The sequence below is a fragment of the Ambystoma mexicanum genome, chromosome 2q, assembly GCF_040938575.1.
Source record: "Ambystoma mexicanum isolate Mex_15411 chromosome 2q, UKY_AmexF1_1, whole genome shotgun sequence".
In the NCBI taxonomy this organism is placed as follows: Eukaryota; Metazoa; Chordata; class Amphibia; order Caudata; family Ambystomatidae; genus Ambystoma; species Ambystoma mexicanum.
Window position 1 is genome coordinate 367,943,023 of NC_090924.1, and position 17,180 is coordinate 367,960,202.

A 17,180-nucleotide genomic window follows, 5' to 3' on the forward strand; every position below is an offset into this window, starting at 1 on the left:
TCTAAAGCTGGAGTGGGCAGCCCTGTTTTTGAGCCCCTGAAATTTACAGAATGGGAGATGGAGCTTGCTTTAGTTCAACAGAAACCCTAACAAATCGCTGGACTTGGATTTTTTGTAAATCAATTTGTTTAAGGAGGAGCCCCAAATATGGGTACCCTTCTTGACTATGTTTTTGAATAAAGTGAGTGTTATGAACAGGATTCCCAGAAGTTGGCAGGGGGGGATCCTAGCGTCCTGCCAATTATAGGCCTACTGAAGAGAGGGCCACAGGAATGCCCCCCTCATCTCCATGAACATGACAGCCTGAAGAGTCAAGAACACACAGAGCCACTCATTATTTGTGCAGCCCCCAGGAGCACCAATGACTGACACGTATGCAGAGAGATGTTCTCTCAGGCAGCCATTCCTACCTTATCCAGTAAATGCCTTTATGGATACAGGTGCCTCAACAGTGATTATGGATCCAAATGCCATCATGGACAGCACTGACTAAGTGCCGAGAAACCACTGTGCTGTTGTCATTAGTAACACCATGACATAGTCACGTTCGTCATGAAGCACGCTCGCAGCCATACATAGCTTTACACGAACACACACTCGTATACATGAAGAACATGCTTACACAGTTCTGTAGATAGAGGACAGATACATATACATACTGTCAAAAGATTTTATTATTTTCTCATTAGCCAAGTGCAGAAACGCTGAAGGCAAGGCAATGAAGAGATGCAGAGCAAGCTTGCAGATGCTTATCGCAACTAACCCTATGAAACTACAGGAGTACATAATGAGCCTATTAGGACCAAGTACGACTAACCTATAGGAAATAGAGCACGATAAGTGTGCAGAAACATATTATAAGTCTAATGAAAATCACAGAAGGCCTCAAGCCACAAGACAAGGGACAAGGGGGAGCAGAACCAGGCTGCACAGAGCAGAAAGGCCAGAGCTCACAGCCAAGGTCAGAGATAAACAGCACATTCCAAACTCAAGACCACAAGCCACCTGCAGGTAAAATAGAATAAATCCTCATAATTGCAGACCCGCAGAGCTTAATTTTTTGGTCGACAACAAAGTAATGCAACCAAGCTAGAAAATGGGTACTCACCTGCGGTGGGAAGACAAACAGTTCTCAGTGACTGTTAGGTAAGAATTAGTGTAGTCCAACTGGTGTGGGACTACACAAGACTTATCTCCTTGGTATTAGACCCACCTTTTAATATCGGCCTGTACTACACAAGTTGGTAGTGTGACTGAGGAGCAAGGCTTATCTTAAGAGGGGCAATGTGAGCTGTGCAATGAAACCAGTAAATACAGTTATAAGTAAACACTTACACACTTAAAGTTATAATAAATATATTATTGATTTATACACAAAGATATTTAAAGCATTCTTTAAAAAGCAGCAATTGACTAACATTAATTTCAATTAGGATTCAAATCAATAGTGAACAATAAAGAAGGTGAGTAAATCAGTCATATGCTACACATGTCAAGCACCCGTAGGTGACGGCATTTGAGGTCAGTATAACATTTATACATTATCACCTTTGCAATATTAAGTTTCTCAGGAAGGAAAGGGTAGGGTTAGATCAGAACAGACTGATAGGTTATACAAACAGTTAGATTCTCCCAAAGGGATGCAGGCAGTCAATTATCCCAGCATTAAAGTGTTTGTCATGATTCCTGCCCGTCATGTCCCCAGCCCTCCAAGATGTCAGGCTGGAGCCAGGCCACAATCACCTACATGGCCCTCAAGGGCCTCTCCATCCCTCCAAAGACCCACTTGGAGTCAGACTTGGCACCAGACTCACTCACTCCCATAGGATAACATTGGGGATTGGACTTGTAGTGCATTGATGGGGACAAGATGGATGCCCCCACATATTTCGGTTCCCAGAACTGCATGTGCAGTCTAGTCTTTTGGGTGTGGTTCAGCCCAGAGACACCTGGGATACCCAGCGACTATTTAAGCCACGCCCAGGCTGAGGAACATGCTTTGTGTTTTCTGCACCTGCAGCGTGACACTCGCTGTGTTCGGATCGGTCTCCAGTAGGCCTGCATCTTTCTTCTGCGCTCAGCTCCTGCAAGAACAAGAGCACTGTTAGGAACAGCCTTACCTTGCGGCGCTTCTGCCCATCATTCATCGCTTCTTCTGGTCTGCGGGCATTTTTCGGGGGTGTCATTCCCATCCCGGCACGCCGCTTCCCAAGGAAAAGGGAAAAGAACAGAAAAAAGGCATTAGTAATCATTCAGCAAATCTTCGCTCAGGGGCGTTGCTAGGGGGGGGGCTAAGGGGGCTATAGTCCCTGATCTTTTGGTTGTAGCCCCGGATAGAATCTCAGGAGCTACAGCCAAAGGTCTGGCTAGCCCCCAGTCCCAACAGTTCCGATATCAGCTTAGCCCCGGGTCTTTTCCAGACCTAGCAACTCCCCTGTCTTCGCTTATTTTTAAAGACTGTACGAGCTTCAAACGCTTACCTGAATCCCAGCCGCTCTGGGGGAACTCTGTCTCCGGAACTTCTCATCCATCTGCAAGGGGGAAAAGACACTCCAGGTTAGCGTGGAAACATCTAGAGACGCCGCATACCGCGCTTACTCACCGCATTTCTTCTTCATAACCGGCATCCACGCTGAAAACCTCGCAGCACCTAAAAGACACAGAAAAAGAACTCCGTTCAATACAAATACGAAAGGGTTGCATCGCGCATCGCGCTCTCACTCACCTTCAGCACTACTCATCTCAGCAGCACGTCGCCATCCCCGGACGCCGGCCATCATCTAATGAAGGAAAGGAATGAAGTTAGAGAACTGTTCAAAAGACTCATTATACTTACCTGTCCGACTCTTGCCAGTGAAGTAACTAGGCAGCAACGAGCCCGCATCAATCAACGCGCCGCTGCGCTGAAAGATGGAAGGAGAGCACACTTTCCAAGAAAACACGGTGAGCTGTGGATCAAAGGGAAGGGTTGGACCCCGGGGAAGAAGGGGTTCAAGCACACAGAAACAATAGGGAGTTAAACTCTACCAATCCTGTGTTTCAGGCCCAGTCTCCAGTCGAGTAGACTCCGGGGAAGGGTTCGAGGTCGTAAGAGGTCAGAACAGGCTGAGTGACATCCCCATGGATACCAGGTGAGCGTTACAGTGTTCAACATTTAAGACATATAAGAGAACAAGCACACCAAAGCTAATAGGTTCAGAAGGAGGCGTTTAGGGAGCCAGGACAGCCAATGTCAGTGAACAAAGTCAACATTCTGATGCTCTTCTTCTTAGAAATTTTTTCTTAAATAGTCAGTGTTCATAAGAGAAATCAGAAGAACTCAAGAGGAGTCACCTTTAGAAGGCACAAGTTGTAAGGCCAATGCGGGTAAGTTGAGGTCAACTTGGTGTTAGGTTAATATGCACTCCCAAAGGTAGGAAGCACCCCAAATGGCAAAAGGATAAAATACACTTGCAAACCAGAAAAAAACTGTGTGGTAAAACCCCACAGTTAGCTAGTCACTCTCAGTATGTACTTCCTACAGAGTGACTATTCATTAGTAAAATAAGTGTATCAGGTTAATATGTTCTCTTTATAATTATCGAAATCAAGTCCTGAGTGGTGTTATATTTCAAATAAACGATCTCAAAATCTTTGAGTGCAAAAAAGGTAAAGTTTAGGGCCTCATTACACGGTAGGCGGAGAACCATGGCGCTATTAGCGCCATGGTTCATGCCGGTAAAATACCGGCACCGCCTTGGTGGAAAGGGGAACTACCGCCCCATTCCAAGGTTGGTGGGGCGGTAATTCCCCCTTCCACCATTGCCCTTCCCCATTCCCATTTTTGCCCCATAGGGCATAATGGGAATGGGGAAGGCGCTAATTACCGCACGGCAAATTGCGGTACCGTAATTAGCTCCCTGGGTCCCTTTGCGGGTTGGTTTTTAAATTCCCCAACTCGCAAAGGGACCTCGTAGTAAGGATTTACCGGTACCGGTAAAATACTGGTACCGGTAAACCCTTACCGCCTACCGTGTAATGAAGCCCTTAATGTTCAACAGTGAGGGAAGCCAATGCATGCCTCATCTAGGTAAGAGGTCTAATGCCAATGCATTTCGGGTAAAGGATTTTTTCATCAGTACAGAGCCCTCCCGAGTGTAAAATTACTCAATCACATAGAGTTACATAATTTGTTAAATATGTCCATGTCATAATGATACATAAATCATATAGTAAACACAGGTTACATAGCAGATTTCAATTGTGAGGCAGACCAAAGAGGGATAAAAAACAGAAACGGAATACAGTGTTAATATCTAGTATGATTCAAATGTGCTACTTCAAAAATTATGTGGGACAAGAAGTTTGAAAATACCTTTATTGGTGTTGCGGATCGATCACAAACAAAGTCTCTCGTGAGAGAAACTAATGAGTGCAAGCGCACTCAATCACACGTGCTATAAAGAAATCATAGGCCATTGAACGTAACTGTGTGTAGGAATTATTGGCAATATGCAAGTGAATGTATCTCGCGATTTCTACGAACGCAGCTTACCTGCTGCAGAAGAAAGTTGCAATCAGCAAGTGAAAAACGCGCATGAGCGCACATCTACAATGTTAATACGAAGTTGCTATGACGACTGCTAGGAAGCCGCGGCGTGGCCAACCGGTGGGTGTGGCCACGCGCACAGCATCTTGCGTCCCAACCACTCCAGTGAAAGAGAAATCGGGACACGCCAGCAGCACTAAAAAATAATGATTATATGACAAACATATAAAAATGTAGACAGATGGTGAAATGCTTACTTGCAAATGCAAAATGATCGCCAAGCCAGGTCAAATGCTCAATGAGTGCAAGGAGATTGCAAAGCACACCTGCAGAAGTATATTGGTCTCACCATGGCAACAGGGAGATCTAATGACTATTAACATTCCGTACGCTAGTAAAGCACCAACAATGCTGTGACATTCTCAGTGTCTGAAAGAAAATGCCCTGGTTCCATGTCGTGTCATGACTAGAGCGAGGAATGAGCCACTATGCTCAATTGCTCTCGTGCACATATTGGAAGTTAAAGTGAAGCACGCAAAATGCATCTGTAGTTGCTTATGGGGAACATCAAGTAGTACTTTTACGTAGCACAGAGGCGAACAGCTATGCATAGTAAAATGTGAATTACAGTGCAGATAGTGTCTAAAGCGGAACCTGATGTAAATAAACACTGTCTTAGACTGTTGGTCAAGGCTTATAGTTGTAAAGCCACAAATTGTATATGCGCAAAGGTAGAGTAAGAAAACGAATGATTCAAAGCCTCAGCACCTAGATCAAATAAAAAGGAATGAAAATGAAGAAATGCAAATGCATTTTGCATGCCTCACTGTCACTCCAATATGCGCATGAGAGCAATTGAGCATAGTAAAATATTCTGTGAGTGTAGAAAAAGGTTCCCACTCACTGAAGTACAAGGAAAAATAATCCACCAGTAAAGCAAAAAATTCTGGGGTTGACACAGGTCAGGATGATTTATCATTACTATGAAAATCTTACCTAACAGTCTCTCAAAAACCCTTCTTGTCCTACATTAGCGGCATAGATGGATGCCAACGTGTACATAGCCCCCGCGTATTCCCCCACTACAGTAATATAATGGCCATCCTTGTCCACACTCTGGAGTTTTTGATCCTAAAATCCACCCCATCCCGAATGGCTAGTGCCACTCCACTTTTCTTCATAGTGTTAGAGGCTTGATAGACACTTGAGTAGCCCTGCAATTCCAGTCATGTTTGGTCTTTCCTCAGAAGATGGGTTGAACACCCCCCACTATCTTTCCTCCCTCCTCTCATTTTACTCTCCCTCCCGCTCTCTCCGCTCAGCTGACCTCTACCTTCTCACTGTACCCCCAGCCTCTTGTGCCTCCTTACACTTCCATTCCCGCTCCTTCCAAATCTTGGCCCCCCTCCACTGGAACTCCCTACCTCTCTCTATCCACTCCACCCCCACCTACCCATCTTTCTCCTCCTCCCTGAAAGCCCTTCTTCTCCACTCCCCCCTGACTCTCCTTCCCTACCCCTCTCCCCCATCACATCCCTGCCCCCCCTTCCATACTCCCCCTCCTCCCGATGACCTCATATTGGATGCTGTAACCACCTAAGGGCGTAGGAGGTCACCTGGGGGCTCCACCCCTTCCCCTACTCCCTTCCCCCTCCCTCCTTTTGAGTAAATTGTTCTACTTACTGTACCACTGGTTTGTTTCAAGTTTGTGAATATGCTTCTTTCATTATTGTACCTTGTTGTTATTCTGTAAAGCGCTTTGGAGTAAAGCACTATATAAACTCAATAAACATAAACACGTCGGGGCGTGTTTCATAATGAACAGCCTTAATTTTTCCCTTTTGAAAGGGGAGTTAAGCCCTCTCACATTATGAGTGGACCACTTGAATGTTTATCCTGTGAGGGTTCCACCTCCCCCCATATTCCCACTGCCACATCTTTGCCCTGTCCCTTTCCCCTATCGGCTCCAATCTTCCCTTCTTTCCCCTTTACTCCCACCCTTCCTAGACCATCCCCCCCCCCCAGGCACCACCGCCCTAACCGAAACCAAGATGGAACATCCTCTAACGCTCTGCAGCCCAATACAAGCCTTCACTGTTCACCACCCCTTTTGAATTTGACCATAACATCCCTTCACCTCTATATTTGTTGCCCATCGATTCTGCTCTCTACACCGGGCACCCCCCGATTTGGGCCGTGGGCCACGCTGTGCGGTTATTCTCCTCTGTGGTTCTCCCACTGTTGTCCATTCCCATTGGCAGGGCCTCAGTCAGGTCCCTGCCTGGGGGAGCGATCCTCCTGGTGTCCTTGGCTTGGTTCCAGGCGTAGAAGCTCCTCTCCCTCTTGCACTGAGGTAATGTGGTTTTGGGCTCCTTCCAACTCAAAAACCAGTTGAATGGGGAAGGTCCATTTGTAGTGGATCCCTTTTTTGGTCAGTTCCCAAACCATTGGGCCCATTAGCCTCGCCAGGTCCTGAAAGATGGATATCGTAGTGCCCTTGTATGTGGGCATACCCTGAGAATGCCTCCTTCAATGTGTTGCTTGGTGCTGGGCCAGGGATGAGTATCACCAGGAAGGTATTTTCTCTGTGTGGATTTATCCTCAGGTTTCTTGCCCTCCCCTCAATGAGCTGTTAGTTTTCGTGGTGAGTCTTAGTCCCCGTTTGCGGGGGGTGGGGGGGACTCTTCCTTCCAATCCCGTTCCTCTGGTGGACTTTTTGGCTGGTCCCAATTTAAACTGAAACTAGAAAATTCCACACGTTTGTATACAATAACCCAATTTAACCTGGACAGCTTCCTCAACGAGATCCTAAGCCCTTGCCGTGCTTCGTTGTAGCCTGTGGGGTTCTAAAGGATTCCTCGCCTCCTGGCTGTGCTTATTTCTTCTCCATTGCTGCACAGCGTCATCCAGGGGTATAGCCACTGGGCCTGGATGTGCCTGCTCTCCACCACTGCCCACACGTGTGAGTCCCCCTGTGCAGGTAGCACTTGATGGCGGTGTGGTAATGCGAGGGCTCTTAACCTACGCTGATCGCCAATGAGCTTGATAATGTCTGTCCATATGGGTTTAAACAATGGTTTTGACCAGTTCCTGTGGCAAATGGTTATAAAGATTCTTGTTTGGTTAGAGTACAGAACTCTTGCCAGAGAACAGTGACCCACATAAACCTTCTACAACTAGTGAAAAAAACGGTGATGCAAGAATACATGCAACTGTCCTCATCCTCAAAAACCCACTGGAATTTCAACTATGGTGAAATGCCCATCTTTTAAACATGTCTCCTGGAACATCCTTTAGCCCTTTCTCTACTGAGGAATTACTGCAGCAGTTAAGTGTGGTTAACCCGTGCATGGGAAACCATTTTTTAAAACCCTCTCTCCTGCTCTGTGTGCCTGCCGCCCATTCTCCTCTTCCCCTGATGCCTGCCTACCAACCCCTGGCTCCAACAGGCTGGAGCACGCACCACATGACCGCCAGTGTTTTTGAGCAACCTGGAGCACCTTATTGGCAGATCTCTCTCTTCTGCTGGGGCCTCCCTGCCTCTATGACCCTTGAGGAGAACCATCTCCGGTTCCGGAAGCACCTCAAGACCTTCCTCTTTGCTTCTGCTTTCTGTCCTCCTCTCCCCTGCTGATCTCCTGTCTTAATCTGAAATTGCACTGGTTACCTGGCTACCCTCGGATCTCGGGCCCAGGTCCCCCTGCCATTTGCACACCTGCACTGCCCCCTGGCAACCCTTGCACTTGGGGGCTGTTTCTATATCTCTACAGCCCCCACTAGCACTTGACACTTGATGTCTGCACTTACCCTTGCACTTGCCATCAGCTGGTTGCACTTTTATTTATTGGCTTTCTTATTTATTTTACTGTTATCCTATGTACTGCAATGCCTCTCCCCTTTCCCCCTGCACTTTCCCCTTCCCCCCTCCCCTGCACGTGCGCAATCTCAATGTCACCTGGCCTAGTAGGATTGTTGTCTCTGTCTTCCCTCTGTTTTCTTTCCCTTGCCTCGTCGCACCTTGAAACACTTGTGTATAGGCACGTTATAAATACCATACCATATCATATTATATCATATTAGCCCTGTCGTCTCCTGCCACATATTTTTGCCCTTCCTCTAAAGAGGAATTACTGCAGCGGTAAGTGTGGTTTGCCCGTGCATGGGAAAACATTTTTTAAAACCTTCTCTCCCGCTCTGGGTGCCTGCAGCCCCTTCCCCTCCTCCCCTGCTACCAATCTACCCACTCCTAGCTCCAACAGGCTGGAGCGTGCACCGCGTGACCAGCAGTGTACTACAAGAATGTACTTCGTAAGGCAGCCGGCTAAAGGCTACAAGGCAAATGGCAGACGCCTAGGGCAGTTCTTGTCCCCTGTTTGCCCTGTCCGCACTGGATGCCTGATGGCACATCCTACAGATACTACCAGGCAAGGTGGTACAGGCAGGGATCACAGCCATTACTGTGCTCTGGTAAAACCCTGCCACTTCTACATTGCTACCACCTTCTCCAAACATTATGTTAATTTATGCTGTGCACTCTCTAGTTAGCCATCGTATTGCACCAAGGATTGTGAAGTTAGCCGATGTGCTGCACTCAAGTATTGTGTAGGTAGTCAAGGTTTTGCACTTATAGGAAGTTCAGGGGTGGGCAGGGTATTGCACTTAGAAGGATTTTGGGGTGGGCAATGTATTGCACTTTGAAGGATTTTGGGGGTGGGCAATGTATTGCGCTTGACGGATTTGAGGGTGGCCAGTGTGTTGCACTTGGAAGATCTTTGAGGGTAGCCTTATCACAGCCAGTGCTTCCTAGTATATTCCACAGAGCAAGGTAAAGTACAATTCTCGGAGCGGACTGAACGACTCAGATCACTCAGCAACACCAAAGGCAAAGTTCCTACTGAGCATCAAGGTACATAGTCAAGCACCACTTCGGTGGACACCATCTGCAGGTATGGCCACCCACTCGCATGCATTTACCTCCATACACCAAATTAAGACATGAAACACAACATATCATCAGAATGCAGCTACGACCTATTACAGAAATTTGGTCTAGCTAGACACATATGTCTCTTGCCCTCGTGCACTCTCCTGACCACCTCCCAGCTCCCATCCACATGCCTGACCATTATGGTTAGCTTTCCAGGACACAGCTAGCCCACCAACTCCCTACCTCAGCCTAATGCGCGTGCGCATTTGATTCTTTCTGACAACTTCCCATTCATTTTACTCCGGTCCCCCGAGGGTGTTAAACCCCATAAGCACGTTGTGGCCATACTAATTGGATAAAGGTGCTATATAAATGACAAACTACTACTACAACAACAACAACAGTGGGGGGAGTAATCACATGCATTCTCAAAAAAGGTTGTTCACACTCACCTCTACAGGGTCAGGCAATGCCATCTCGAAGGCTGGGGAATCTTGGAGTGCTATGAAAGAAACACAATGTGTGAAACAGGTAGGTGATCAACAGAGCAGCTGCACTGCCCCACCTGACTATGCCACATTAAAAAATACACACACACACACACACACACACACACACACACACACACACACACACACACACACACACACACACACACACACACACACACACACACACACACACACACACACACACACACACACACACACACACACACACACACACACACACACACACACACACACACACACACACACACACACACACACACACACACACACACACACACACACACACACACACACACACACACACACACACACACACACACACACACACACACACCCCCCCCCCCCCCCCCCCCCCCCCCCCCTATAAACCCCTACACTATGCCCCTTGCCCCAGCACCAGTAGCTCATGCAAGGAATGTTAAAAACATGTGTGAAATTCATGGCACCTAAAAGGAGAAATCATCGCACATGGCGTTTCATGGGCAAGGCAGATCATTAAAAAAAAAAAACTTTCTTTATTGGTTTTACATAGCGGTGAGTGATAACCACATTACCTATAAAACAGTAACACCTCCCTATGCCCCCCCATGAGCGCCCGAGTACAGTGCATCGAATGTAATCACACATACAACCATTAGGAGTGACATAACATGACAGGGTCCGTCCCAGTGATGCAAGACTTTGATCTAGTTAATCCTGGTTCTTAGGTATTTCACATTCCGATAAGATGATTCAACACACAGGAGTTCTCATTTCACCTGGTCCTGTATTGTCCAAAGTTTGATTCTCACATACATGGGGTCATGCGCTCTCATTGAGGGTGAGGTCCTGCTGCTGCAGGGCTCCCCCAAAGGCTGGGGAGTTCTGCATTTGTTCGGCAAAGTAGTGCCTGAAAGGGTCCCAATAATCAAGGGGGCTACTTGCATTTTGCAGTGTTGTTGCATATCCTATTCCTCTTTTCTCACACACATTCATGAGGTGTAGCCAACTCTGAAAACATGGTGCATTACGTTTCCCCATGTTTTTTGCAACTAGGTATCTGGCGGTTGTTGATGCCATCCCTAGCAATTTCCTTTCTGTACGGGAGCCCCCCTCAATCATTGCCAACAGCCATAGCTCGGGGGAGTAGTGACTCGGGGACGTTAACATTTGGGACATGGTGTCTTCAATTGTTTCCCAGAAGGGTCTGATGTGTGGGCAGGACCATGCCATGCCACAGAAATCAGCCGAGTCCCAATCACATCTTTTACAAAGAGGGGATCTATCAGGGAAGAACCGATCGATCGATGCAGGCAGGCAGGTGAGCAATAGAGTTGATGAAGAAATTTGAAATTGATTAATCGAAACCGGCTATTCAGGGACAGATTGCGGGTCTGTAAGGTACTTTTTGCCCAGATCAAATGTTACTAAAGAATAGCAACAAAGTGAAAGACTAAGGGAAACACAGTCTCCCAGTACTGACTCTCAAGGGCATGTCAGTTTCCCCATAACAAAATGAGCAAAAGTCCAGTGGAGTACAGCAGAAGGCTGGGCTCCACTGGCAAAGGTCAGGCTAGGATGGTCAGACACAGAAAAAAAGTGGGGGGTACACAACTGGAGGGAAAATTACCCATAAATGGAAATCTTTCCTAACACTCAGTCAAGATACTTTAGCTCATCTTTACATGTCTGTATGTGTGGATCAACCTCATGCCACCACATTCAAATACAAGCCCCACGAATATAAAGTTTGAATGTCTGCCAGTTGGGGAATGTTGTTAATTTCAAAGTATGGGATACTCAATTTTTAACCGTATTTTTGAAAGCTAAAACAGTTAAAGAATTAGGCTTGCATCGGCAAGTAGATATGCACGAGTGAAGACAATCATACGCCAAAGAAAGAATAATATCAGAATGGTCAGATATATTCTTGAGCAAGATCTTACATTCTATTCTAGCCCTGGAGATGCCAACCAAAGTCAACCACATGTCCAACCTGCAGTGAGTATAATGAACAGATGAGTAAACGATATAATACCTTCTCGCACTGATAACCTCTTGCCATAAATCAGTAAGTAATAGCTGACCCACTCCCCAAGAGAGCAACCCCCTGAGAAGAAGTGTAATCTGCTTCTCAGGGAGGGGCTGTACAGATTGTCAGAAAGAGTAGTATTACATTCACAGCCAAATAGTATCTTAGGACCAATAACTTTGCAGGACTTATTAAACATTGCGTTAAAAAAGTCTGGATCATAGTGGTTGAGGCCGTAAAGATGGACATTTTCTTTTTGTTGTTTTCCCTCCATAAACTTCCTTGGGGCACCCAATATTTTGCTACTATTCCGGTCTGACTTTTGAAAGCCATTGAACGCTTTTTGACTTCACATGGCCTTGCAAATCTCACCTGGTTTGGGGGCACTGATCAGTCTCTATAGCTATCATAGAACTCCCTCTGTTCTCCATGGTAAAATGATCTGTTTTTCCCCCGCACACATCTTCTGTGAAGAGCAGTAAGGACAGTTTGTGTCCCTCTATCTTTGCTATTTGTAATATTTTGGTTACAAACATGATGTGTCCATTATGGGCTGATGGGAGTGGATAACTTTCTACCATTTTTTTTAATGGTCTCAAGCACCTTTTTCATTTTACCACATAATACCATTTAGAGTACCATATGCTCTAAAACGACCATGCCACAAGATTTTCGCCTGTCCTTTGGCCATCTTGTACTTTGGCCTTCTTTCTGCCCTCTGAGGAACAGATTTTCCATATATGGTAAGCCCTTTTGTGGGGAAAGATCCATCTTTTGCTAGCAAAATGGCAGTAAATGTGTGGCCAGATGTAGGTTGTGGGACTGTATGGTCCCAGTCCACACTAATGCCAAAGTATATCTGTTACGGAGCAGATGGCAGATGTGTTGGCCCGAGGCTGTTCAGGGTTGGACAACCACAGCCAGTCTGAATGGTTTATGCCCTTACCACTGGTGGGTTTGGGTGCGGCTCTAGCTCAAATCCTAGATAAGAGGGGATTCCTGCAGCTGTTCAACAGATCGCCATGCCAAGCCCCTACAAAAAGGAGCATCCTGCTGAAGACCCAGAACTCGTCGTTGGAAGCCCGCCAGTAGCACTTTCTTCAACCGTCCAGGTGAAGCCCTGCTTCTTTGCTGATCTCAAGAAGGCTTTCATTCGCGCTCTAACCCCTGGACCGGTGTGAACAACCAGTCTCTATCCATGCTTGAGGTCCCTGCCTTCGGAAGTCTTTGGATGCATCCCAGAACCATCCTTTGAGCTGACCATGTTCAAACTGGTCTACCTGGCTGTATTGGACATTGTCCCAAGTAGAGCATTGGGACTCTGCAGAGCTTTAGCTTATGAAACAAGAAGCATTTCCCTTTTGTTGCAGCTCTTCACCACGAAGAGGGGACTTGCAGGACCAGATTCTTTTTTTTGCCATGAGGTCCATCTATCGCCATTTCTTCAGAGTAGCCATCACTGATCGCTATCTGGATTGTGTTCTTTAACTCCTCTGAGGCCGTCACTGGGGTGGTGTTCCCTTATTCTGTCCAACAGAGGTACGTAACCAATCCATCAGAGTCCCAAACTGCAAAACAGTCGGTCCCAAAAACCCAACAGTAAAAGTGGCCTCTGCACCCGAGACCACTGGACTTCCTCCAACTTTGTTAAGGAAGATTTTCTTTTTGCTGATTTCCTCCCATATACTTCTATGGGACACCCTTTCTTTTTGCTTTGTTTGGACTCCTGACCTGACATTGTGGAGGTAAGTAAAGACTTTTCCTTTACTCCGCTTGTTTTCTGGCTCATTCTTATCGGAAAGCTGATCAGTCCTTAAGACTATCAGTACTGATAGTGAAATTCTTGCAGTATTACAATTTCACAAATGTCCCTGCGGTTAGAATATCTTGTCTCCTTATTTTTTTTCCTGTATTGGCTTTTTGCTTACTTTTACAAGATGCCTAGGATGAGGTGGTGGCAGGAGATATTTTTCCTTAAGTGTTTTAAGCTTTTTCTCATGCACTTTTGCATTTACCACAAAGGGCTACTAAATGTGGCTAGCACACTAAGATGTCCGTGCAATGAGGTTTTTTCTTGTCCTTTGGCTATACTGTTCTATGGCCTGCTTCTTATCCTTTGCGGGTCTGCAATTGCCATATATGGGAAGTCCTTTCCCAGGAAAGCAGCTGCTTTTGCAGGCAAAGAGGTGGCTTGTATGTGAGCCCGGAAGTTGGGGCTGGGACTGTTTGGACCAGTACACATCCTGGTGTCTGAATATCTGTTGCTGGACAAATGTTGAGGAAAGTGGTCCATGAGTGGATAGCCACTACTAGCTTGAATGGTGCAAATACGTACCATTGGTGGACCTGGGCGAGCTTCCAGGCCAGATCTCGGATAAAAGGAGTACTCCTGCAGCCATTCTTCAGATCATTGTCACATAAGTCTTCTATGAAGAAGAGCAGCCTGTTGATGATCGGAAGACGACCCTTGCAGCTGACCAGCACCAACTCCAATGCAGTTCCAGTGAAGCCCTGCTCCTCTGCCAGATCTCAAGAAGATCCTCGTCTCTTCTTCATCCCCTGGACCGGCGGGACAACCAGTGCAAACGCATGGTGAAGGATCCGAGCATTCTAAGTATTCAGAAGTGTCTCTGGATCAGCAGGTGGACTGAGCAGCTCCCTCCTGGGCTACCTCGCTGCAGCTGTTGCTGCTCCGAGTGCATCCTTGGAACTTGAGAGATTCTTCAACCTGTACAAGACTACTGCTTCTGCATTTTCACCCTTCTTGCATCAACAGGAGCCATGCAGGACCTGCTCCTTTGTTCGTCCTTGGAAGATCACCTGTTGCTGCCTGATCGCGGTGACTCCTGTTGCAACTAGTCTTCTTCACATCCCAGATGTTTCCTGAGGTTGCCTGCTCCACAGAAATATTATCCTTTTCTTCATTTGTGTGTTCAGCTGGAAGGAGTATGGAACCAATTCCTAACCACCACCACGACCAACCTAAAATAAATCCTGTGTTTAAAAATGACCTCTGCACCTGTGACCCCTGGGCCTTCCTTGACCTGAACAGGCACGAAGACTGTGTCCCCAAGGGATTCCTGGAGCACTTGAAGTCAGAGGGGCAACTTAACATACCTGTTCCTTCTCCCCTGTCCTCCATAGGGTTACATGGGCATAAGGTTCTGTCTCTAAATCACTTTGCCATGGGCCTCATTACAAGTACTCCGGTCCGGAATTAACACTGCCGGTAAAACCATACCGGCACCGTTTCCATGTCCGCGCAATCATGACCCGCGGCCCCGGTAATAGCACCACCCTAAACCGCCACCGCAGAAATAGGGTTCCCGTTAAGTCCGTCTGCACGGAAACCCCTCCGTTACCGTCAACACGAAACACCGTGAGCATCACAACTAGCGCGGACACGGAAATACCGGCAAAAAAATGGCGTAAATACCGTGATCATGGTGGCGGAACCGCCGCCACCGCGAACATGGCGTTATACACTGCCTGCTGAACTGAATCAGGGCACAGGTGCACCAAATCAGCCCAGCTGGACCTAGCAGGCCACTGGGAGCCTACAAAAGGGCCACACCCAGCCCAGCCCAACACAACACAGAACCATGCAGGCAGCAGGTCTAGTAGCACTGGGACTGGGCCTACTCAACCAACAGGCAGCACTGCACATGGTGGCAGTAATGGCGCAGAGGAGGAGGCGTAGGCGGAGGAGCCGCAGGCGGCAACCAGCCAACCCTGCAGCTATGGCAAACCCCATTGCCCAGCCAGCCCGACCCCGCCGCCAACCACCAATACCACGCATCAGGGCCTCACCCTGGAACCTCACCCCAGGACAGATCCACACCCTATACCGGCTGGACCGCGCAACAATCCTGCACATCACCGCCATGATTGTGGACAACATCGGCAGCCTAATTGACACCCCCACCGCCATCCCCCCCCCCTCTTGAAGGTTGTCTCAGTTCTGCATTTCCTTGGCACTGGCACCTATCAACACACGGTTGGTGAGCTGCACGGCATATCACAACCGTGTTTCTCAAAAATCCTGGTACAGGTACTGGATGCCCTGTTGCGCCATGTGTCGGAACACATAGCCCTACCCCGCACCCTCCCCGAGGTCATTGCCACCAAGTTGGCCTTCCATGCCATAGCAGGCATGCCAAATTGCATAGGCGCAGTTGACTGCACCCACGTCGAGCTGACAGTACCACATGCAATTGAGGCGGTGTTCCGCAATAGGAAACAGTATCACTCTTTGAATGTCCAGATGGTTTGTGATGCCATGCAACTGATTACACACTGCTGCGCACGTTTCCCAGGCTCATCACATGACTCAATGGTACTGCGGAATTCCACGTTGCCACGGTACATGGAACGCTATGCCGGACAAAGCACATGGCTATTGGGTGAGTACAGCTGACGATGCTACAACCCTGTCGGAGTGGTGTGTGTGTGTCCAGGCCAATGAGCATTGTGAGTGTGCCGCTGTGACCGCACATGCATCACCCCCCTTCCATCTACCAAATACACAGCGGATGCCAAACATCATGAAGGAAGACATGACAGGGCACCACAATGTGCCCGTGCACACGCTGCCACAGCCAATCCCGTCACTGTCCCATGAACCCTGTGCCACTGCAGACACCCACCCTCAATTGAAACACTGCCCCAAAAAGCATGAGAGGCGTGTAAATGAGACGACGTGTATTTACTACTTCCGTACAGTGGAGTCACTCTGCCATGTGTGGACAGCACTGCACCATGACATGCACACAATCAAATGTCACCCGCAGGGCACAGTAAACATGCAAGTTAATGTGTAGGCCCATATGCAGTCAGCGACATACCTCTTGATGCCCAAGACATACCTCCATACACTGCATGGTTCATATGCATGAATGAATGATGATACACGAATGCACAGCAGTAGATGAGGACATGATGCCACAAACACTGACATGTTCCCCCATCTACATCCCATGTAGGTGATGCGGGATATGCACTCACGCCATGGATGATGACACCTGTACGGAGACCAAGGAACAGGCATGAAGAGGCATACAATAGGGCACATATCCGCACACGTGGAATGATTGAGAGGACATTTGGACTGCTGAAGGCCCGTTTCCGCTGTCTGAGCAGATCTGGCGGATCACTGCTGTACAGCCCAGTGAAGACGGGCAAAATCACGCTCGTATGTGCCAT

At 47.6% G+C, this 17,180-nt stretch overlaps 1 protein-coding gene across 1 annotated transcript in view; it reads right to left on the minus strand.

The window, feature by feature from the left end:
* The window catches only part of GGA2 (golgi associated, gamma adaptin ear containing, ARF binding protein 2), a 336,280-nt gene that overhangs the window by 71,821 nt on the left and 247,279 nt on the right, over positions 1-17,180 (minus strand). Inside the window, exon 12 of the mRNA XM_069647399.1 lies at positions 9,908-9,957. Within this exon, the coding sequence (XP_069503500.1) occupies positions 9,908-9,957 (50 nt within the window). The remainder of the gene's footprint in view (positions 1-9,907; positions 9,958-17,180) is intronic.